General features: G+C 41.9%; 1 protein-coding gene across 4 annotated transcripts in view; it reads right to left on the reverse strand.

Annotated features, from left to right (window-relative positions):
* RORA (RAR related orphan receptor A) overlaps nucleotides 1-25,774 on the reverse strand; it is a 372,795-nt gene that overhangs the window by 56,880 nt on the left and 290,141 nt on the right. Inside the window, exon 1 of one of the 4 annotated variants that reach the window (XM_074156770.1) lies at nucleotides 7,308-7,580. The exons of 2 other annotated variants lie outside the window; for them this stretch is intronic. In XM_074156770.1, the coding sequence (XP_074012871.1) occupies nucleotides 7,308-7,338 (31 nt within the window). In that variant the 5' untranslated portion in view covers nucleotides 7,339-7,580. Of the gene's footprint in view, nucleotides 1-7,307; nucleotides 7,581-25,774 lie in introns of those variants that run through there. One more of the 4 variants, XM_074156769.1, reaches the window with a different exon arrangement.

Consider the following 25,774-nt stretch of genomic DNA (forward strand, 5'->3'; position numbering starts at 1 on the left):
AAATGGCACATCGCAGGAGACAGCGTGTGCAAATGGTGACAGGATGTTTTCCTTATTTTTAGCCGACAGTGCAGAAAGTATTCCCAACATCCCAGGTGGAAGCAGAGGTGGCAGGAGGCCCAAGCACAGCCTGCTGGGCTAGGTGCCCGCAGCACCTCCAAGGAGCACCACCTAGAGCCAGGGAACAGCAATCCTGGCATGCAGGAACACGGCCCACGGTGCCCTGTCAACCAGACACAACTCCAGCTTGTGGCCACTTCAGTTTGAAAGAACCCTCTGACGAATCCTTTGTCACACTCTGCATCTGTCTGGGTCAAAATTTAATGTCACTTTTCCGCTCCCTCGTTCGAGAATGATCAACTTCTTCTAAAGTGCATAAATAAAGAGTCATGCAGTTGGTTTTATGAAGCACCTTGTCCCAGGATTCAATGGCAATAAATAGCACAGTATTTCAAAGAACACAAACATTACACAATAATTACATGGCTGATACCCTATAAGTATGCTGACTATTCTATTTGCATTGTTCAGAAGTGAAGAGGTTAGACTTATTTACATCCAAGTAGCTTTAATTAAGCTTTGAGATAAATGCTCTTAAAATGAAAGCTGAGATGATTATACCTCTCTCGACATTGATTTTAGCCTAGATGGCTATGTATGTAGCATGACAAAAGGCCCAAAGGCTGAAATCACACAAACAGAAGAGCCACAAGCTACGGGTCCTGCACTACTCTCCAACACATAGAAAAGAAAACCAAAAACGCGGTGAAATCGTGGCCTTACTGGAGTCAACTGCTTAAGTGGAGTGGAGCCAGGCTGTACATTAAAGGTGGGAAGCAGTGGGTGCTGCTGACCACTGCGAGTTCACACCAAGATGAACTGCACTCAGGTGCATTCACTAACAGCAGTGATTAAATGGTGACGGCCAGCAGGCCATCCTCCCCCAGCAGTGCTATTGAACCCCCAGACGTCTTTGGTGGGACTCTTGCACTTGTGTGAGCTTTAAATGTCAGAGATTCAAATTAGGCTGCAAGAGAGCCACGAGGAGCATTTGCCACCTCGGATACTGCAACTGCGTGCCTTGTAACAGCTTCAGCCCCGTGCTTCGGAGCCGACAGCACACACGCACAAGGCAAGTGGCGGTAGGATAAAAGAGGGATGCCCTAGCATTCACAACAGTGGACTCAAGACTTTCCTGGATATCCATTTGCTCCCACCAGCATGAAGGCTTCACCTTCCCCTGACACCAAAAAAGGACAAGGGAAGCAAACGCTAATGTAACTACATTTTTCCACAAAAACATGAATCTGTGTGCAAACCTGTGCAGGCAGACAACCTCAGTGTAGAGTGCTGGCAGGGGAAGGGGCTCTCTCCAGTGCACGGACTTTTCCAAGTCTGTCAGCAAGCTCCCTACTGCAGCTAAGCCCGCCCCCCCCCCCCAAAGAGGGGAACAGCACGGCACCCCGTGAGTCACTGCCGCCCTGAGTCACTCCCTGGTGTTCTCGACATAAGGTGCAGGCAACTGGGAAGCAGCCTGAAACTGCACCGAGCTTGCCAACCTACATTTTGCAGAACTTCTTAGCCTAAATGCCTCTAGCAAGAAAAGTGAAAAAAAACGGGGCAAACTAAGGACTTTGTTAACCACAGGCAAGGCTCCCTTTAAAACAGTATGGAGCAGAAGAAGAAAGTTCATCTGCCAGATCCCCTAACAAGGCTTTCTGCTTCAACTTTTCAGTCTGTGGGGCTTTTTTATCAACAAGCAGAAAGGTCTGTACTGTATGGAGTCACCTTTTTCTCATAGCTATTCTTGGAGGACAGAATCCTCCCCTCCCCTGTTAATGTTTATTGCAAAAAAGAGAAAAAACTGATCTTCAAAAAGAAATGAGAGGTTCAGAAGACAGCTTCTGCACCATTGGTTATGTGCATATCCCTTAGATATCAGTCCTCAAGGAAAAGACAACTCACAAAAGGAGAGAACTACTGCTTGCTTGATCTCAGGAGTGACCAGCTGTAATTGCAAATTATAGCTCACAGATAAATACAAGAAAGGTGAGTATTTAGCTTTTTCTCTTGTTGCAAATAAAAACAGAATAACATTCTAAAATGTATCGAATCTGTAATAACTAATTCGTCACATACAGTTATTTTGCACACTACAAAAAAACTTATCTCATGGGAATGCAAAGAAAAAAAAAGAAACAACGTACTGCATCTCAACTTCCTCTAGATAGAGAACTGCAAAGTCAGACAAAGTTGCACGTATCTACTCAGGAGAGACACAAAGATGTGACAGTTTTGATTTAGTAGGTGTAGTTTAGAAACAAATATACCAATTTAGAATTCTGTTGTGTAGTGAAGATGAAATACTAACAACCCTGCCAGTAATTAGTACACGATAGCGATCATTTCTATACTGTAATGTAGGCAAGAGAAGCAAGAAAGAAGATTTAAAACCCCTTAAGGTTAAAATTGAGTGCTACATCACCCTAGAAAAGGAAAAAAAAAAAAAAAACCCAACCAAAAAACCATGCAGGGTGCTCTATAATGGGGAATGAGTAAAGAAATTAGTCTTTTTCATACGCGTTGGGGAAGCACTCGATACAAAGAGGACTCAGTTCTTGACTGAGGTCTCTCGACACTACTCCCCAAACTAATAAATGCCAGAACAAACATTCACCTCCACCCTGCAGAGCCAAGCTGCGAAGCTGCAGGCCATTACCCTGCACCACATGCTGAACCAGCTGCCATCCCCCGCCCCGGGGTTCCCTGTATCAGCTCACTGGGTAAAATGGGACCACATTTCATACTTGTGCAGAGCCCACACCCCGAACACCACCGATGCTTAACTACCCACCTCTACAGCCTCATCCCTTCAGGGACTTTTTTTTTTTTTTTTTCATTTAAAAAGGGTACAGAAGTCCTTGCACGGTGTCCACAGACCACTTCAGTTTTGCCCAAATTATTCAGAATTATCCTAGAATAATTATTTTTATGATTTCTTATATAAATTATCATATAATAATTATTTTTACGATTATATTGCCAGCCAGTTGGAACAAGCTCGCCATTTTAGCTGTACGTAATTTTAAAGAGTTTGATCTAGTGAGATGTTCAGCACCCACAGTTTTCGCTGACTTAAACAGGATGTACAGATTCTTCATACTTGAAAGGAGTGTCCCCAACCAAGACTTGTACAGAGCACGCAACTGCCTTTGATTATCACAGAGCGACACATAGAGACAGATTTCCTCTTCTTTTACTTGCAAGTCTTGAGAGTCTTTCAAAGGGCCTGAAAAGTACATTTCAGCAATAAGCCTCAAACAAATCTTACCCTGCGAATGTGATGCAACAAGTGTCTTAGATACAAGTAAGTCATTCAGATCAGTCGTATGAAATTAAATCAGCAACAACCAGCCTCTCAGCTAGCAATTCCAAAGGCCAGATTCTGTTAATATTTAGTCAACAGAAGTTCTGTACCAGGGTATTTGCTAAATTGGATTTAACTTTCAGTAGTACCACAGTGAAGGCAACTACTTGAAGTATGAAGAATTCATACTTCAATTTGTAAAGCAACTTTTTTTAAACTGATGGCAAGATACTTTTCCATAAGCAGTTGTTTACTGGCGAAAAACACAGAGTAATTACCACTGTGCTGGCAAGTTGGTGCCAAGATACATGACAAAAAAACACGTCAAAGGGTCAGGCTTGACAGGCTCAAAAAGCTCACCCACAGTAAGCAGTAGCGCATAAATCCCCGGCCGGCCCCCGAGCGAGCTGGCTCTGCCGAGTGCGGAGCACGGAGGTCGCTGCAAGTAAAACACACTCCCTTCAGTGCTACAGCCAGGCTGCGAGGGAAACCCTGCTTATCTGCCCAACCGCGGCCAGGGTCCTCAGAAAAAGTACACGAAGATTCAAAGAACGTGCACTAATAAGGAAACCAACAGAGTCTATTTCTTTAAACAGGTATTTTTAAATGATTGAGTTTTCATTCAGAGACGGTGTCAGTCAGAAGAATAGCGATACTTCCAACAATCCAAGCACAGACCCCCCCAAAGTGAAACAATTTTCCTTACAAGTAATAACTGATTCTCCTCATCTGCTCTATCCTCCACAAAACAGCAACAGATTCAACTTTGTTGATTTCCACACAGAAAAAAATCAGAATTAACAGCTCAAATTCTACCTTAACAATAAATGCACCAGAGTAGAAAAAGCTTAAAAAATTTACATCTACTTTCCTATCGATCTCTATTTAGAAATGTCCATATGAGGGATAGTAAAACTATTGCTGAGTTCATTTTCATTATAAACTCATGAGCAGACTGAAACCTTCTGTCCGGGTCTGATGATAGTACAGGACAAGTAGCTCAGCTGTCACCAACACAAGGTCTGATACACCTCTGTTGCTCTAGTACCAAGAAATGGTAAAATACCACACTTTTGAATCTAGCTCCCCCTGTCTTGGGCTCACCTCCAGTTATCTACTGGCATGACAAACTGAATCCACATTTCTACTCCAGCACACAATACTTGCGCACCAACTCACAGCACTTAGTACCATTCTCCTTGAAGTCAACCTTGAAGCTTCTGCTACTGAAGACTCTTGCAGGAATAAGACCTGTGCCAATGAATATGCTGGTGAAATTATCTGATTTCTTTGCAACTTTTACTGGTAAGCACTCTCCCTTAAAGCTATCAGTCGGTTAACTGGCCTGCATATATTACAAACTAAGAATGCAAGGCTTCCTGAACCCTCTGCACAGCCTCGCAACAGTTGATAAATGATGTTTAAAAGCCCATCAATCTACGAAATACTTACTCAGTCATTATGAACTCTGATGCTTCACCACTGCCTACTTTCTTAGAAATAGAAAAAAAATCCTCTTTCCTCTCTGCTTGAAACCAGAAAGTTACATTTTTTTATCACGCAATCCGTCTCAAGGTCACGTCCAGCCTCTTCATTGGGCTAGCCTGTTTTCCAGCTCTGAAGGCATACTAGCACAGCTATCGATGTGCTGACAGCTGGCCAAAATCCTTATTCATTCAAACCTGAACATAGACTGCAAGTCTGAGGACTTTCCAAAACAAAAGAAAGCACATTTGCCAGAACATAATGTTGCATGAAAAATACAAGGACTTGCAAATTGCTATCAATATGGGTCACCTGGACGGCAACAGGAAAGGAATTAATACTCTTCTTTTTCACTTAAAAAAAAAATAAATTCCAACATCCCATATTCTCTTGCAGACCACACTTTTCTGCACTTTTAACTGCAAAACTGTAAAAGATCAGAAGCATCAAAAGATGCCATTACAGCACCGAGAATAAATAAAATATTTGATTCACCGACATGTTTTGTTTTTCCCTTGTACCTTTGAGCTTATGTAAAACTGCACTCCCTCTGTTACTGGTCTACTTCTCTCAAATCACAATATTGGATTGCAGATCTATTATTTCATGGCAGACAGAGGTCACTTTAAGACAAACACCACCACATTTCCTCCAGCTGAACCCTGTCCAGCAAATCAGAGAAACCAAGAAAGTTTTTCAATGCACTAGAATACTAAATAGTATGAAACATAAGTGAAACGCACCACAGAAGTATTCTGCAAAAAGTACAAAGACCTAAGTATTTTCATAATAAAGCCATTAGGAATTAAGAGTTTAAAACCCAAAAGCTAGGCTCTGCCAAGATTTTACATCAGTGTTGAAACTGCTTTAAATGAAACTCCCAAGAGAGAAAAAAAAATATTTCAAAGTTGAGTTGCTGAAAATCACCTGCCTGCTCTTTTACAACACACCTCAAGTCTCTCTGCAGAAGCATACAAGGCAAATATCTCCTCTGATTTTTTTTTAATTTGTGTGCTTTCCTTCTTTTCTTTTTTTTAAATTTGCTTATTTGATTTCATGGTTCTAACAGGCTTGTAAGGGATATGCTGAAAAACTCTTATCAGAATACGCAGAATTCTAAGGGACTGCTAAAATATCCATGTAGTTCACACTTAAAAAATTGCATTTCCTTTTGTTACAGATGCAACTATTTGAATCAACCCAATTACATTTTCTTGCCAAATATATTCAGCATGGCTAATGATTAATGAATATAGCGCTTTTCTTTTTATCCACATAGGCTCTTCTCCAAGAAGAAAAGGAAGCCTAGTAATTGAAAATTACTGTGCCTCAAACACTATGCTGCTATTGATGCCCATTACCTACTGCTCCTGCGAAGTGGGGGGGGGGAAGAAGCTGAAGTACTATTCAATCTTCTTTTTCCAATTAACTTTTTTTTAAAAAAAAAAAAAAAATTCCTACAAAATCCATGAAAATATTCTAACGGGTACAGATTTAGTATTTTAGTATGGGCATTAAATTCAAATGTCAACAGTGATACTCTTCGCTAGGAAAGAATATCACATTTAAATAAGATGGTATACTGGGTTTGGTTGGTTTTTTTTAGAAAAATCTAAACAACTGTGACTTTAAAAATGCTGCAATGCAAAGTTCTGCTGTGGACCTCATTTTATTAGGAAACAGGGCAGTCTGAAAATATACCTCTAAAGTTTTGATTTCTCATCAAAAACTTCATTTGACTCCCCTCAGTCCGGCATTGCCCCTCATTAAGGACTTGGATGGCCCAGCAGAGAAAACTTCATGTTTAAAAAAAGAAATAAATACTTCGTAGCTCTAACTTTTCCTTTTATTCCAAAGCCTTTTAAAAACAAGCGGCTATCTCTCTTAAGATGCCATTTTAGCCCCACCATCTACCTACAGGATGCTGCCACGTTCCTTTCCCCTTTGCTAGATTTTACCGTATTTTCTACAAGGGTTTGTAGAAAGATCAGACGGCTCGTCTCCGCTTTATGCAACTCCAACCGCGCTAATCATAACCTCTCCCCCCGAAAAGCCGTGCTGGCAGATAAGCTATCTCTTATCCTCTAACTCGTACGCGACGGTGTAAAGTGCAGCGGCTCCGCCGGGTTACCGCTCCGCTCCCCGCCCGCACCGAAACACGGCGGCGGCGGCAGTCCCGGGCGCTGCCCGGCGCTTACGGGAAGGGCTGAGCCGCCCCATCACTCCGACAGCTCCCCAAAACCTGCCCCTGCTGCAGGGGCCGCCCGGCCGGGTCCCGGCACCGGCAGCGCCGCCCCCGGCCCGGGGCTCCCCGCGGGCAGAGCGGGACGCCGGGCGGTGGCACCGGCGGCCGGAGAGGGGAGGCCACGGAGCACCGTCACTCCAGCCGGCCCCGCCGCTCCCGGGCCGGGCTCCCCCCTGCCTTCCCCGCGGGGGCTCCCGGGGCTGCGCCTACCTTTCATCGCGGCGAGCACAAAACACATCATTTGTCAGGGGCGAAGCGGCGGGGAGCGGAGCGCGGCGGGCAGGGTAGGCGGGGAGGGGAGGCGGGCCAGGCCGGGCCCTCGGCGTGAACCGCCGCCGCCGCCTCAGCAGCAGCCGCCGCCGCCTGCCAGCGGAGAGCCGCGCCGCGCCGCCATCCCCCGGCCCATATGAGGCTCCATGTGACCCGCTGACATCAGGCCAGCCCCGGCCCCCCGCCTTGTTTACACCGCCGGCTCCCTCCCCTCCCCTGCCGCCGCCGAGGGGCGGCGCGGCCGGACGGTCACGGGGCGCGCCCGGCCCGGCAGCGCCGCCCCCCGCCACCGCCCTCCCGCCCCCGGGGCCTGTGGCTCCGCCGGAGCCCGCTGCCGGCGGGGAGACCGCCGCGGCCCCGGCAGGTGCGTCGGGCCCCGGCGGGGGGCTGTGGGCGCTCGGGAGCCGGGCTTGGGCGGGTTTGGCGGCGGGGCCGGGGCTGGCAGCCGCTCGCCTAACCGAGCGGGCGATAACGATCATCGCTTCTGAAATACCCGACAGCAGCGCCAGCTCGCTTCCCCGCTCCTCCCGTCCGCTGCTGAACTTCACCGTTCGGTTTTTTTTTGGTCCCTCCGAAGGATTTGTAAGTGTTGTTTTAAGTAAAAAATAACCGTATTGAAGCTACATCTTGGCGTAACACGACTATACACTTAACAGTCGTTGACTTGATGATCAAGAACAGCATTTACATTTTAAATCTGTCTGGTGATGGGTTCACATTCTCCTTGGATCGTATGAAGCATTATACCACTGCTGGAGTTACTCTCATACGCTCTATAGCATCAGCTGTCACCGCACTGTCAGTTCGTGAGATGAAGTGTTGCATCATTGATACACGCTCAGCCACGCTACAAGAGGGATAGCGCAAGAGCGAACACAGAAAAACATCCAGCCTATGAAAAAACACACCCACACTTTGGTGAAAATCGCATTAACAAAACCAGCATTTTTTCCAATTCCTATCTTCGCCCCTGGAAGGGTGTGTCACAAAACATAAGGCTGCAGAAAAGCATTGATGCATTACAAGCTATTTTAATAAGGGACAGAATATAACATTTCATAATAAATTAATCAGAGTTATAAGCATTTAATGAAAATAAGACACGGGAAAATAGATAAACCGAAGCCAGAGGAAGCATCTTAATATTTGAAGCAAAGCCCTATATTTAGAAAGAGCCTTTATGAGATGAGGACACTGAAACAATCTGTTATTAAATGGCCCCTGATGGCTAATTCTTACCTATTTCTTTAATGAGTTCCTAATACAGTATCATGTTATTTAAACATGATTAGAAGCCATCCAGGTGTACTTACAGTCTGGTCATTCAAGTCCCATTAATGCAAAATACTGTTTTAAATCTTCCTTACCTAAAAAAAATTCCAAGAGCTAATCTGGTGCAGCAGTGTAAATTTAGCAGGTATCTTTGGCAAAAAGTTTTTGAGCTGGGTTTGTCATCCTTCCTTACGTTAAGCCATTCCTACCAACGATTCTCCTCCTTGTATAGCGAGATACTGCTCAGAAAAGTTACAGTGGCAGATCTGGTCCCAGATGGTGCCAGGACAGATGGGTTTGTGTTCATGGAGTTTTACCTGCAGCACATGTTCTACAGTTGCGACGTACAGAAACCTTACAGGACACCCTGGCCTGAATCGAATACCACTAACAGTGCTGCTCACAGCTCTTCAGAACCTGGAAAACCCTGCTTTTACTCGTGGGCCAGCTGCTGCTGCTGCCGCAGAATTTAGGTGCAGTCAGAAAAGTTGCAGCACGCACAGGAGAAAAGAATGATGTCTTAATATATTGTAATGTGGAGTTAGATCACTGTAAACATTTCACTCTGACACAGCAAGTAATGTCAGACCTATGGCTTGAAAAATGTCACAGTCCATTAGCGCTAGTTGTCTTGTCAGACATTTAACCTTAAGGTACAGAGCATTACATTATTACTGATCTGTATTTGTTTCCAGTCCAACAGAAATGCAACTGGTAATCTGGAATGACATCTGATGTGCTAAACGGCTTCAATAATAAGCAGGCGACACAGATTTTACATTCTTATAAACGCCTTACAACAGTTGCTCCATAAAATTATAGAAGATTGGTCATCAGACATTTTAAAGTGAGAAGAGCACACTTTATTTTAGTCTATTATTTGTTACCAATATCCCATCTAAAAGCCATCTGCCAACTGACTTCTGGATGTATAAACACATCCATTCGCACTTTAGTTTTCTGTCTTGGCTTGACCTCATTACGAAAACTCAATTCAAAATCCACTTCCTCCCCATTTACCAAACTATCGCAATACCGAGTCCAGACACCATCTCAATGCCAACGCGAAGACAATGTGCCAGTCTAATAATGCTTAGCTCAGTATTACAGTTTACTCGAGGCACAATTGCTCTCACTGGTTTGTACAGCAGGGTTTCATTTGACTTACACGAAGGCTTCCTATTTTCAGAAGCTTGTACTCCATTGTGCTTGTTACTTAAACATTTGATAAATACCTGTAAAACACCGCAAGACTCCATACTCTTCATAGCAGTGAGAAACTACATCTCAGGTTACGTGCCGTTCTTTCCTTGATTTCTACACCCAAAGACTTCCAGAAGGTGCCAAATCTATGTATTAAAGGTTCAGACTAATTAGCGGCCTGCAAAGCAGACCCTGACCACGGTGTGTGTTCATCCTTTGTGCCACTTTTTCCTCAGAAAAAATACAGCAGTTGGTCCCGGGGGGGCGGCTGGGCCTGCTCCTCAACATCCGAGCCAGCCTTGCTCCCTTTGCAAGGACCGTGCGTGCCTGCCGTTTACCTACCTGCTTTCTGAGGCGGGTGGTTCCGCAACCGCACTGCGGCTTGCCCAGCGGCTCCAGAATGCGGCCATTTGGGCAAAATGTTAATTTTTATTTCTGACTGGGCGCTGCCCGGGCCCGGCATGGGGCTGGCCTGCGGGGCAGCAGCGCCCGGCCCCGGCCAGCCCGCCGGCGGCGGGGAGCAGGGCCCGGCGGTGTGCTCCTCCTTGCGGCAGAGCCCCGGCGGGACAGCCGGCCCTGCCAGGGGGCCGGGAGGAGGCGAGATGGATCCTGTCCTTCCGCCACAGATAAAAACGGGCAGTTGCGCTCCCGCCTTGCTTTGATGTGCCAGTCCCGAGGCCCGCCACAGCCGGGGGAAGCCGCCTGCACTGAGGGTCTGCTGCAGGGTAAACTTAAGTTCTAACCACACTCACACATGCAGGAACTATACATGGTAGATCGCTGGTTTTAAAGGCGTTAACTTCTTGTGTAACCTTATCAGGTATTGTTCTATGTTGTACTGATATAAAAGGTGTTCAATTTGTTAGCCTAACCACAAGCCTCCGCAACAATCGGAGGGAAACAACTGTTTCTAGCAACCTTTTCAACCTCCGCTGGGCAAAAAAAAAAGTGTTAAATTGCTAAGAGAGAAAGGGAAAACACCTATGATGGCTATTAGCGCTAGCAATCGGGGAACCAATTGAGTATTCTAAGCACAGGACAGAAAATACTGAAAAGCTCTGCTCCTCCACCTCTTTTTAAACCTACTGAGCAAAGTAATAAATTCAGCTTCCAAGATGAACCAATAACTACTCCGAGTTACTTGTTCAAAGACAGAAGTAGTTTAAACGCAACCAGTTAAAGAAGGATGTTTACGTTGCCCTAACTGGGAGCAGGAGCGGCGAGCCTTTCTGCAGACTGTTGGGTCATGTTTTGCATTCTTGCCTAAGAGAAGCTGCACGGTTTGGCTTAATTCAGGAAGAATTTTGAGACCTACTTATCACTAAAATTTATGATTTGAATAATAAATATAGGATGTAACCACCACCTTCCTTCTCTATACAGCAGGGAGGAAAAAACGCTCTTAAAAGAAGAAAATGTGTCATGTAATAACCCCCTCTCTGAAGGAGGTGTAGCCACACAGGGTTGTTACGAAGCTCAAGTTGTCAAACCACTACCAGGTAGGGCATTTACCCACTGCTCTGTCGCTGTCACATACACAACTGCATGCAAATCCTCTTGCAGGGAAATGACTGCATGATGCATTCTCCCGTGGAGACAGAAACTTTACTTACTGGAAAAGAAGCGCGATATAAAAACATTTCAATAAATCATCCAGGGCCTCCATATTTTCAGTTTTAGCAGAGACAGCTTCTTCACTTTGTTGAAATGGCCCAGAGCTAAGTTTTCCACATATGTTTTTGCTTAAAAAAAAGAGCTTAGACTGTCAGTATAAATTAACACAATCATGCATATTTTTAATTGTTTTTCTGAAGTTTCCATATGCTTTTAATGAAAGAAGTTCTTTAAAATGTTTAGGAAATTGTGTATAGATTCAAAGAGATAGCAGTAACATTTAGAAAGGCTCAAGTATTTTTCAGTACTTCAGACACTATAGAAAATTCATTTCATATCAACATTCAAGTAGCTTCTGTGAGGAGTTAAGGTGTCACCAGAGTAGGTGACAGAAGCTACTTGGTAAAGGGGAAAACAAAGCCTTCCTCCAATTGCAACCCAATCACATGTCCTAACGTCAAGGGAAGTGCTCAGCTCCCAGCTCACATTAGGGCTGCAGCTCTACACGCAACAAGAGTTTAAAACACCCAACAAGTTCCAAGCGTCAGAAAGCCGCTCTGTTGCCTTTTTGACATCTTACACAACAATAATCATAGGTGAAACCACGCAGGTGCAGCAATCACAACAGCCTTGTTTACCAAGTATGTCCAAAACAAAGTGCAGGAAGACTGTAGCTCTAAAAAAAATCTTTAAAATACAAATCACAATTCTGTCCACCCTATTGGCAATCACTTTTTAAGGGGTTTCTAATTGGTATACGTGTTCTTGAACACATTTCCCCCTCTAGATTTAGTGGTATTTTAATCTTCATTTATTTCTAGCCCTCCAAATAGCACACTGTTGAAGATGAATCTAACGAAGGTTGTCCTCATTAAGTTGCCTCTTTTTCATCTATTTAAAACTGCTACTATCCTGACCCTGCAATCATACCATTTTGCTTCCAACAAAATACCTTCCTAAATTCTTGCTGAGGAGGTGTGCTTTTGTGCAGCGTGGGCCTGCAGTTATACGTCTTAAATCAAGCCATTTTATAAACTACCCCACAACTTCCAATTAAGTACGTTGCTATCCACAACCGGTCAACCGGTTTCTGCGCTTTGCCAAACAGCTGCTACAGTTCTGCACCTGGTGAAATGAAGCACGAGTTGACAAAACGTTTTGGGGTTCATCTGGATGGAAGGTGAGTCTCAAATCATCATCAGCTAGGTATGCTGTTGGCAGTAAAAGATTTTAAAGATCTAGTCAACTGGATTGTCATCCAGTTTCCTCTGACCTTGAAATTGTTATAGTATTTGCTGCTTTTCAAAGTGTAAGGTAACAGCAGCATACTTTGAAATTAAAGTGATTAGAAAGATGAGATTATGGCCAATTAATCACCTGCCGCCAACTGCAAGTGGGTCCATGAAAAGATTACAAGGTTATCAAGAAATAGATCAAACTGGACTTAGTAGCATCCCTCTTTTCTCTACACCTAAAATGAAGTGCCTGGTATTGCATTACTGATGACACTGCCACTGCTGAGTCCTTGTTTGATCTCAGAGAAATTCTAATCTATACAGTTTTGAAGCTGTTTTAGATCACATTATCAAATCTTTCTACAATGCCCTAACATTCATGCTGCCAAAAAGCAGAATTGTTTGAAAGCTGTTAGAGCTCTCTCTTTCATGCATAATCTTACCTGGCTATTTTTGGCCAGTGTTGCTTACCAAAACCTGCAGCTGTGTATTGTTCACTGAACAATCCCTTTTGGTGGGGAAAAGTCAATAGATGGTGTAAAACCTACTGTTGAGATGATTGTCAGTAGCACAAAGAACAGCAAGGTACTGGTTATTCTCAAGGAAGCAATTGTTAAGACCTTCATTTAAGGATCATCACCACATAATCATTTTTTGGCATAAACAGACTCCCCAAAGAACCGCCTTTCCCTGTAAGCCTACTCAAAGAGAATCCTGTTGGTTTCAGTGAAACATCTTCAACTTATTTTGGAACCTTCAGAAGTCCTTTTGCTCCTTATCAGCTTGATGTTTGGGCTTCAGTAGAACAGGAACAGTCCGTGTGAAGTTGCTCAGTTAACAACTGAACATCCTGCTAGCGACAAACAAAACCAAACGCCTGGATGCAGAGATGCTGGTTGTCAACTGCACAGGTGCTGGTGCCTTTTGGAGCCTGCTGAGCATAGACAGAACCGTGTAAGTGCTTTGGTCCCTTTCTGAAAAATAACTTAGTAGTATTGGAAAAGTTCTTACTATTCTAAAAAGCCGTTGGCCTGTACTTTTTTATGGGTTTTATGGGCAACAAATGAGTTTCAAAAAGTATTGGGTCCAGTTCCCAAAATTTAGTGCATACAGTCAATTTGCAGAAGAATTGCAATGCTCACAGGGATGCCCTGTTTTCATGCATTCCCACAGGAAAGGGAAAACGAGAACTAATAGGAATGCTCCAAGCCTCCTTGCTTCCCCCAGCAAATTTATGACTGACCTGACCAACAGCTTCAGGTCTTTAGCCAGTTATGTATCAGGGATAAGTAACTGGTTTTTTTCCCGAGACACACTGATCAAATGATGGGATCATTTGTTGATGGATCATCTCTGTTTCTTTAATCCTTGGGTCTCCCTTTCTATCCTCTTCTGAATCACCAGGGATGGCTAAGGCAGCAGAAAGGGTAGTAGCGATGAGCAGTGCATGAGACGAAGCAAGACTGATTTCTTTCTCAGAATCTTCCTCACAAATGTGTCCCAGATGCACAGTGGTTTTCTGGCCTTTTCCTGAGGAATGGTTCAACAGTCAAGATGATATGGACATATCCCAGTGGATTCTCCGCCACTCTGTGTGCCTAAGGCATTAATAGCACTTCAGCCTCTTATATTTTCTCTCTGCTTATGGCACATACTCTAATCTGTTGACAAACACAACGTTTCAACTATGCTTAAGAATAACCAGAGGAATGTAATAGTCTGCAGACAGACAAATAAAATTGTGCCTTATGCCTCTAAACTCTGGAAACTGTGTCTAAGTCACAGTTGCCAGAGAAAAACCGAAGCGGTCTCACATACAGAGCTAACGGGGAAGGATGAGGATGCTTCATGTATTGAATTTGCCCTGTGCCCACTTCTAGATTGAGCAAATTTAACCTGAGTGAAACTGTAAGTATGCCAACATTTAAATTGTTTCAGGTCATGCTCAGTGTCAAAACTCCTTTTTACGCTATACAAGACCAGCAAGCAAATTTCCCTTATTTTCAAGAATGTGATTAAGAATGTGAGCTTTAGTGGGACAAATAAGCTGTGCTGGGCATTCAGAGAACTAATATGGAAATTATTTTTCCTTCATGGAAAATAGAAACATCTGTCCAGTCAAGCAAACCAAGCAATGATTCTGCATTATGAAATACTCTTTTTATAACTATTGACATTTCAGTCAGTAGTGCCACATGTCAATAGTGGTTTTATTGCTCACGTTTAAAGTACAGCTTTCAGGACAGGACTCATCTAAATTGACATTGTCTCATCAGCAGCATATTTCCTGCTCCTGTGAGCATATACATTATTTATACAGCTTTGCACTGGCAAGTATTTGTGCTTTACGAGAAAGATTTTAAGATCTGGCATGTTTTCTATTTCTCAATGAGAAATACAAGCTTAGAACCACACATGCTTTCTAAGACAATTAAAGTTCCACATTAGGCCTCTCTCCAGAATTAGTCTTCAAGCCGCAGCTCACACGGACTTCTAAGCCTGTCTGCCTCCCTCTTTTCCAGCACAGTATTTAACAGACAGGTCTTAAATACTGTGCATATCGCATTTTCTCCAGTTCCTCCTCAGATTAATACTGAGCTCCAGAACAGAAATATTGGCAAGTTGAACATACCCTCTGATCGCATACTAGTAGATGCTGTTAATTTCTCCCATTTCTCACTTCTTGGTATTCTGACAGTACCTGGCAGACTGTTTTTTACAGATCAAATGCTATTGTTCTAATAAAACTAAGAGTCACTCCAGCAGCCTTCATTCCAGATGTCCTCCCCCATGGCACCATTACATTCATAAAATTATCCAAGAAAACTCATTACTTCTGATGCTGTTAGTGAAAAATAAATGACAGCTGATTATGGCTTTTAAGGCTTGATCTTTAAAGATAACATAAACTTCAATGATCTATTTTCAAAAGTCAATACAGCCTCAACTACTGTACTTCAAACAAAAAAACCACCGCATACCTACTTAGAGTGATAAATAAACGTGATACAGTTCTTGGGCATGAAATCCATACAGATAATTCCTTTGCATAATTCTGATTATCAGACATGATAAAGTGACACTGTTGAAGGATATTAGACTTTAGTAGAAGCAAAATAAGAAGATGATTCACTCACAAAGTAAGATAATTATTTGAGAGCATTGTTTTACTAATAATCACACACTTCAGAGGAGAACACCTGCACAGTACCATCTTTTACTTTAAAAGGGGGGAGAGCAGTATTCTAAGCTGATGAATTTGATTACAAAGCACAGCATATAGGGCAGACCACCTATGGAGAATGATCTATTGCTTCATATAAAGCCTGGTTTTATAACCTGCATTTGTATTAATTTAGCTCGAGACAGCATTTTTTTTATCCTATTTAGAAAGCAAAACAGGTAAAGGATTTAGAAACCTTCTCATTTTCTATCTTAGCAAATTAATCTGAGCTACTACCACTCGCTTGATAAGAATAATTTGAAACTCATAATCTATAACTCATTAGCATACACCCATCTTACAGAAAAGTATCCGCCAAGCATTTTTCACATAGGCACATCATTTCTGATTATTTCAATTCAATTTTAAAGGATCTTTGACAGGGCTACTGAAAGGCTTGTCAAAGAACAGGGAAACATTATGACAATCTTTCCCCATATCCCTTTCCAGAGCATGAAATATGAGGGACATTTCTAATAGAATCAAGGCTAATTTAAGACATCGTTAATCTTTACTTTAAGGCTGCTATAGCTGGGGAGGTTACCTCTAGCACACGGCAGCTGTTCTCCAGTGCGCATCTGCAGTCAGGTTCTAACACAAACCCCAGTTATTAAAACACAAACTTCTTGACTCCAAAGCACACACATTGCAAGCGTGTACTTTACCAACTACAACAAACATAGACACTTGAATTTCAATACAACTTGTTGGGTTTTTTCCAAATGTCCAATAATTTAAAAAGTTATCTGCTGCTTTTAATCATTCTATTCATTTTTAGCTGAAGGACAAAGAGTATATATATTTTTTTACTGATTGGAAACTGCTTTCCCAAAAGAGTATTTTTTCTATTTTAATAGAGTCATTTATCTGCTCTCTAGCGTGAACAACTGAAATTGGTTTGTATTTTCAGTTAAAGTGCATCATCAGAGCTGTTACACACATCTGTTCAACAAGCCTATTACAATTACACAATCCACACAAAGCTGCATGATAGCTTCAGGTAAGATACACCGCATATAGTGGGCCAAACCTTGCCTCCTGCACACCTCTGAGCAGTCCTGCTGAAACCAGTGGGGTCACTCACACTTTTGGGGTAAACAGCACCGATTCAGTATGCTGGAGCACTGCTCTTCTGCGGACTGGATATAAAAGAACCGGTTGTTCTGCAACACCCGGGACAGATGAGTAATTGTCAAGTGAAACTGAGGCACGCGTGAGCTAGGCTATGAAACAATGAAGAATTCTCATGCCAAAGAATAAAAACTTGAGAAAATAATTACTAAAAGAAATATGAGGTATATGAATAAAAAGTGAAAGACTAAAAAGGCTGTACAAGACAAGTTAAGTTTGTCTATGTCATCACCAGAATTACAGCAGCAAGAAGAACCTCCACAACTCACTGATCAAAGACAGAGTGACAGACTGCCCACTGCCGAGGGAAAGCCAGGTGTGGGATGGAAACAAGCTCTTTGTGCAGATGACTAAATGGCTGCAATGTGCCGAACAAACAGATGACATTGTTTTTTAACAAATCTGAGACAAATGGAAGCTGGATCACTTTTAAGAGAAGAATTGAAGGAAATTTCAAAAGGAGGTGAAGAAGAACTGAAGTTCAGAGATATTGATGAGATCTCCACCAAAATGCTGAGGGAGAAAACTTCTGAAGCACTGCTAAAGCTAGTTAATACAATACAAAATGAACAGAAATTGCTATCAAATAGGAGAAGAACCAATGTGAAATTGCTAAGGTAGGGCAACCTACTTCAATGTGAAAAATGGAGAGGACTCACACTATTTTTACCCAGAAAATCATGGTTATTTTTTCTTCACAACCTTCTGCTTAATAATTTTGAAAAATCATACAGAAGAGATATACAGTAAAAATCAAAGGGTATTCTGATAGAAACAATTACTTAAAGATTACATTTGCCTGTAGCACGTTTCCAAACAATATAAACCACCAGACAACTCTTTCTGAGCCTCAGTTTTAAGACAATGAGAAAATACAGCATTGTCTGTGACAGCTTCTTGCCTCTCTTTCATATCTATGATACATCTGCTGGACTTCCATCCAGTAGTGAAGTGGAAAGGAGGCAAGTAGCAAACAGGAGACGGTGCTAACAAAACCTCAAAAGCTCTGTACTTGAAATCAAGTGTACTATAGGAACGCTTACCAACGCATAGGACAGAAGAGACATTTCCTAAAAGTAGGAAGCATATGCAGTTGCCCTCAAAGTTAGGAATGTATCAGTGCCTGTGGTAAAGACAGTCTGCTAACATTCTGCCATATGCGATAGATCCCAACAAGAGCCCCAAAGCCTGCTGTTAGGGCCAGCCTATTAAGTGACAGTAACAGTATTTGATTTTGGAACTGGGCGTTTTTCCACAATACAAGGAGGGAACTGAGGTAATTCTGGGTCCTCCATATCTTTGCATTCCTACATAGCTGGGGTCTTCAAGTCGCCTGGGAAAAGGAGAAAAATTACATGTATGAACTAGCCTCTAGAAACTCCTAAAGATCTCTGAGAAGAATGGTTAAGGGAAGAGAGGAGTAGCTGCTCCCAGGGATTGGGTGCCTTGTGTTCCTTGGGGCAGCAAGCCACTTTGTTTAGAAGGCATGATCTCCTGAAACAGCCTCCGAGGGGAACCCCCAGGACCCTCCCAACCCACAGCAAGCTTTTGGATGGTCATTGACCTGCTACAGGAAAGATCCACCATCTCAAAGCCCTAGATGTTTCACTTCTTTCTACCTCATCTTTCCTACTCTTTTGTTTCATCTCTGCAGATGCCAGCCTTGCCATATAGCACTCAAAGCCAGACAAAAGCACTTATTCTATATTAGACTCCTTTTCCATTTGAGGCTGGTACTCTGCAAAGACCAATGTTCATAGTTTCATAAGGGGAAATGAGTGCATTATTTTTGCCTTCATAAACTCTAGTCCTTCCCTCTTTACTTGTCTAGTGATCCCAAACTGAAAACATGCCAAGACATTGCAATATAAATGCTTCATTGGTTTTGTCAACCAAATAAGAAAACAAATGTTTTCAAGCAATCGTTCTGTTTAAATTAAGCCTGCAAAACATTTAACTGTATTAAGAAGGAAAAAATACACTGAATTTTTGTATGATCAAATTGAAAGGAAAATTTTATAAAGCTTATAAAAAAAAAAAATCCAGATTCCCTGACACAAAAACTAAATCTCAAATCTGGCCCCCCAAATCCATGCAGGATTACTGGTCTACCTGAATGAAAGAGGCAGCAGTTGGGGTTCACACTGGGATTTCAGCCGGCACAGTAATGGTAGGCAGGTCTGTCATTTTCCTAAGTGAAAAAGATACTGTCTTTGTCAGGAGAAAATTGGAACATGTTTTGTATTGCTATACCAAATCCTTAGGTCTGATATAACTTTAGAGGTGTAGCACAAATACTTCATGAACATTGGTGACCATAAAGCAAGGGTAAAAATCACTATGTTTGTAGAGGTCTTATGTCAGGTGAAACCTTTCAAGGTGTTCTTTTCTCCTTTCAAGGCCCAAATACGTGTTTTCACTACTTGCAGTGCTGATTCAAGTTATTTCACACCCAGCCATCTAGCTCCTTTTTGCTTTCATTTTCTCATGAAAATAGAAGAGCAACCTAAGGAAGAACCAGCTTGGCATTAGTTGGGCCTACCAATACCACGGTAATGTCTCAGTTTGTAATTATCTCATGTACCATGCTAATGAGTAGGATACAATAACCCAAAATTGTGAGATAACGTCCTGCCACGTTTCACGTGCTCGTTGCTGGAGATGTGACAGATTACTGATATGATCCAACATCCAGCAAAGACATAAAAACAAACTTAAAAGACACTGGTAGCATGAGCAGCTGAATGCCTGTATGCTTCTCACTCTGCTAAGTAAGGTGAAACATCTCACTAGAGAAAGACCTCATCATTTTCCAACCGTATGAAAATAAAGAAAGAAAAAGGAAAGGACTGGCAAAGACAATACGATACCACTGATAACGTAGAGAGGGTTTACAAGGGATGATGTGCTGTAGGATATGAGACTGTGCTGTCTGCACAGCACTCCTACTTGTGCATGTCAGCTCCATTCCTCCAAGAGCTCTATTTGTAGCCATGGGGTTTGCAGAGAAGCAATGTCCAAGATCACTACGCAAAAGGCACAAGCGAGGGATGTCCCAATGAGGGACAGGATTGTCACTGACAATGCCTTATTTCTTCTGGTCTCCCACGGAGTTACCGTTCCTAAACTGGGATTACTGGGCTAGGGGAGCTTTCCTCCGTACCTGTGAAACCAATCCCAGTGCTCTCTGTCTAATTGTTCCTGTTTAGGTTCGACCGACAGGAACAACAGTTTCCCTGAATCACTGCGGTGCACACATCTTCCCCTCTGTAATTCTGATAGCAAATGTGGTGGTGTCTTGAAAAAAGGGGAAGCTTTTTCAAAACACAGAAAAAAACAAAAGCTTCACATCACATTATTCCAGGAATTTTGGAAAACACTAGTGTTTTTAACAGTAAATATTTCCTGATCCTTTCTCCTAGTTTCTAGACTGTGTGGCTAAATGTGGGCCCTCATTTTCTGTCTCAGTTAGCATATTTTGTTCAAATATAAGTATGATAAAAGAGCTTGAGGACTAAGACTAAGAACAGAAACTCAGCAATGGAGCTTATAATGTGTTTCATGAGGTGTCAGATGGCCTGTAATGGAACATTTAGAGTAGAATTCAAATAGACCCGCGGTTGTAAGAGTTATTCAACAGTGAGTTAATGAGAGCACTCCTTTATAAAATGAAGGACTACAGAGTGCTTTTATTGAACCATAGCTTTTTTTTGAAAAGCGTTTACTATGGAAACCAAGTTCTGTGAAAAGATCCAGAATACAAGGGAAACCACAGGTATGGTGTCTGAACCAGCTTTCTGACCAAGGAAACAGGAATTTTAAAGCATGAGGGTAGGGGGTGATTGGATAGGAAGATAAAAATCCCTGTTCAACAAAAGCAATGTCTGGTATCCTATCTTGAAGACTGCAGTTTTTAGTGATAAAGAGCAAGCTGTTACACTCCTCCTCTATATGCATTTCCCTGGCTTGAGGATATTTCGTTAAAGTGGATTTTTAAAAAGACACAGCCATTTAGAGTGGCTTTTCACTCGTCATAGGCAACTCTAAGCTCTATTGATCATTTGCCTAGCTGACCTCCCTATAGAGAAGTGCTGGAAACAATATTATAGAGATTAAAAAAAAAAAAAAAAAAAAATTAGGTCTGCCTAGGAATGTCTGGACCAGCCACTGGGCAAAGAAAGTAGAAACTCTGCTGTGAAGCGGTACAGATCTGGTGCAAGCTTGAGAAACAATCACAAAGCAAGAAGCCTTTGACCTCTGAGAAACCCAAACTTACAGATTAAACTCCCATGTTCTGTACAACCTTTCAAATCCTGGTGCATCCTGGTACGGATATATGGGCTCTCACTAAGCATTCTGCTCCTCAGCTAACAACACTGCTTATATATCTGAAATGTGTTTCCATGTGCACACCTGGAAGGTGTTACTTTCCTTTATTCTCGGTATCTGCAAAAACAGCTTCATGCAAAAGGTTCAATAGCTACAAGGTTGCAAGGGTGCACTACCCCTAAGTACAATGTTAAAACAAGCCTTTTGAGAAGACAGCAAAAAAAGAAAAGCCCACTGAAGAAAAATAATCCATTGGGTTTGTTCACCAGAACTAGATGGAAAGCAGAAGAAAATCTATCCTGCTTTGCAACTTCTTGTCAACGGGGTGAATTGAAAATGTGCTGAGCTATATGCCCACACCCAAAGGATGCACAGGGAGTGGAGATGAACAGAACTACATGTTCCTTCTTCAAATTGCACCTATTATCTAATGTACCAGTAGAAACATTTCCCATACTAATAATATGTATATGCCTCAAAAGCTGTTTATTTGGCAACATTGATGTATACTTCATTAAAGTATTAACTGGCATATCACCCTATTAGCTTATTGCAGTGATTTAGGGAAAAAACCCAGAGCCATCTTTTGTCCACACTGTAAGCATAGCATAAAAGAAGCACGGACCGGCATTTTCTTGATGAATTTACACAGCTTTGGAACCACAGACTGTTTACATGGATGACACAGACTAAAGCGTTTGTCCTGCACTATAATACTGTTAAGTGAAGACAGCTGGATTCTATTCCACCAACGACATCAATCAATAGAGCTGCCCACTAAATTCAAATGAAGAAACCAGTTATCGTTGAAAACAGCAAAAGTCAAAGGGAAGGCAGAACTGGATGTAACTAGATCACAGATCGGGTTTAGAAAGTTAAAATGACTTTCAAATTGAATCAATCAAACGTGGAAATTAGGAAAACAAAAATGTTGCACTTTGAGTTGTCAGAATAGTGTCTTCTTCAGTAACGTTAGTAATTCTTTCCCACCTTCACTAGGCCAGGAGAAAGCAAATGGTACTTCTGGATGGCTGTTTTGTACCTGGTGTTACTGCGAAGCAAGCCTGCACACTGTCCATGTAGTTCACAAACCACTTCCTCTTGCGTATGATTTGCAGAAGGCTTCACGGTGCACTCAGAAGCAGTTATTTCAGATTACATCTAACACAAGCTGCACCACAGGCCTGACACTTTGGGTGTTCATTTCTTCACCTGGATATTCTGGAGAAGGGCTCCCAAATGCATTTGGCAAGCAATACTGATAATTACATGCTAGATTTACCACCCTAACGAAGAACTGCCCAAAACACTTAGGGGCAAACTGTTTTGAAAAGAGCCATGCTGTGGGAGCATGTAAAGGATTATGTTAAAAATATTCCATTTAGCTTGCAGCTTAAGCAGGGAGTGAACCAAAACACAAAATATTTCCACACACAAAAAAGCTAGTAGGGACCTTCATATATTTATCTCCTGTGGCTTCTCTTTGGATCAGAAATGACCACAGTGCCAAAAGCATAGCACATCAGTGATTACCCAGTCCTATTTGTAATTCCCATATGCCAAACAACTGTGACAGAAGGCTCAGCATAAACTCCAGCCTTTTCCTTTTGTAAATAATAGACAGTTTGCTGAGATGATTCCACAAATAGTAGGAGTGCACATCTGCAGCAACGTAGGAAAATAGGTAAATCTGCATTATTGGCAGTTTTTTAAAATACCTATAGACAAGTTTGTAGTTTGTCTATTTGTCTAATGGCTACATTAATGCAGCTGGTGTGATCCAATCTGTGCATATTTACTGGGTATAATGTTACTATATTTACATTACTAGTGTATCCAAATATATTTTTGGGAGGGTAAAAAACTGAGGGAGTGGTAACTGACTCAGGATCCCACATATTAGATTTCCATTTGGAATAGGTTTCCCGAGGTATCTAATTTCACTTGCAGCACTGTATGTCTGGGATTTCTCAATGTCTAATTGATGGAAAATATTATGTCTGTGTTTTAATCCAATTCCTAAAAGGCATTCCCATTATATGGTTATAAGTACTTTAGTTGGGTGTTCCAGCAGACTTTTTGGTATTGCCATACCAAAGAAATCATGCTAGACTTTCCATAATGGGCATAAATTCCTGTGGCTGCTTGGTCTTGGCTTTTTTAACTATCAACAATACGTCCAACAAGATACTCTTAGGAGTCACAAAATATTTGGAACATCAAATATTTGAAATTAATTTCCTAAAGGTCTATATGGATCAAAAGAAACCCTTGAGTTAAGACTGAGTCTTACAGGAATGAGGAGAAAAGAAAAACAAAATAACAGGAAATCTATTGCTAACTTTGACATGATAAGAAGGAATGAGAAATATCTAAAAAGAAGCCTCATTTGTTAACACTGAGTCCATGTGTTGGGTAGGTATATCAGGAAGAAGCATTTTGCTAGGAGACGAAATAGCAGAAGGTATTTTTAATTTAAGTTTACGAGGATCATATTCACTTCTGATCTATCTCCATTATAATTGCACTTTACAGTAGGAGTTACTTTGCCTCTAAACCATCGGATTGGAATCTGATTCTGCAGGCGTATGATTAGAAGCCCAGGGACAGGCACCTGCTTTGTTATCATCTTCTTTCCAACTAAGACCAAAAGAATGGACAGAAGGGAGATAAATTACTATGCAGAACTAGAATACAGCTGTCATTCCTCTGCTCTACAAAATGGATCACTTTGTCTGGATCTGGATCACAAAAAGAATGACTGAGAAAAATTGGTAATGAATTTAAAGAAAGTGGAAAAACAATAACCAATAAAAGATGTGACCAGAAAAAGAAATGGATAGATTCATATCACCAATTTCATTTGCAGTTACAAATTCATCTCTTTGGGCTACACTGGGCTCCAGCCTAGTGGCAGAGCCAGCGTAAAGTTCAGGAAGAGCTGAAAAGTTCAGATCTTCAGCAAGATATTCAGCCGCTCAGTGATCCATTCAGACCTGCTGTTCTGACCAAGGCCAGTCCTAGCTAAAACAGAGGAAAGCACACTTCAGTCATGGTGTTCCGATTGCTGTTCAATTCCTGAGTGGAAAGAAGCAGCTTACTCAAAAATTACAGGTCCAAGCCCCAAACTTATTGCATAAGTGGAAAAAAAACCCAACATACATGATTCCTGAAAACAAAGTTACCGATTCTGGTTTTATATTCACATTGATCAAGGAACATATAATTTTAAAGCTGAGACCATTACAAACTTGTGCCTTATGTTAAAATAAATATAGTTTATATACATTGTTTGTAAGCCAACAATTCAGATATGCTTATTTGTAAGCTACATACAGTACTAATCACATGAAGACGAGATATTCCACCATCACTACGAACAGCTCTTATTAATTGTGTGCATAATGGCAGAACAGATGCTCCCTATTTTCAGTACTTACCACATTGAAAGTTCTGAAGAATTACTGCTCAGGGAAATTCAGGATTCATTAACAAACTGAGGGTCCAAAAATTCGTACTCCAGGAAGGAAGAACTATATGAAACTGCCAACTCCCACTTACAGTACAGTATAGACAAAATTCAATTAAACCCATGTAAACAAAGTTGCAGACACAAGAACAAAAACGATGATGCTCTGCCACAGAAAGAACAGCTCCTTCGGGAAAAGATTACATCAATAGACTTAACCTTTACATTCCAGAGGACTGCCAAATCACCTCACTTTGGCAAGGATGCTCATGTAAACAATCATCAATTAAATTAAAAATCTGGGAGAGAAATCTAGTTGAATCCCTTCTGGGAATGACTTACGGATATAAATCAAACACCAATGGAAGGGAACTTCATAACAACAATTCCTATAAATTCAAAGTTTATAATTCTTCAAACACCTCCAACCAATTAAGTCCATGCAGACCTTAAAAGCCAATATCATGTATGAATGTTCAGGCAAGCTCTAAACATGCTTATGCATACCTCTAGCCCGCTTATGAGCAAGATTTCAGCTGGAACACCAAGAAAACAGTCAAAGATGCTGTGACACACCGAGTTTGAGGAGCCTACGATTGCTGCATGAGGAAGGTGCCTTGTCCATTTGAGTGACAGACAAAGCAGGTCAGGCACATAGAGGTGCACTTGCACCCCAGTAACCACATCCAGCAAGGATCAGCAAAACATAAGTGAAAATGGTAACTTTTCAAACCCTTTGACTGCCCCAAAGCACAGATAATTACACCTGAATACAATTATACTTGTTCTGCTACCCCAAACTAGCCATACAGCTCTTTTTGCACAGCACTAAATGGTGCCATATAGATTCTTATAGCTTTAATTTAAAAAGCGGGTAATTGAAACCTACTGAGCAGTTTCAGCTGACTGGGAGACTGGCACATCAGAAGAC

The sequence above is a fragment of the Numenius arquata genome, chromosome 11 (genome assembly GCF_964106895.1).
Source record: "Numenius arquata chromosome 11, bNumArq3.hap1.1, whole genome shotgun sequence".
In the NCBI taxonomy this organism is placed as follows: Eukaryota; Metazoa; Chordata; class Aves; order Charadriiformes; family Scolopacidae; genus Numenius; species Numenius arquata.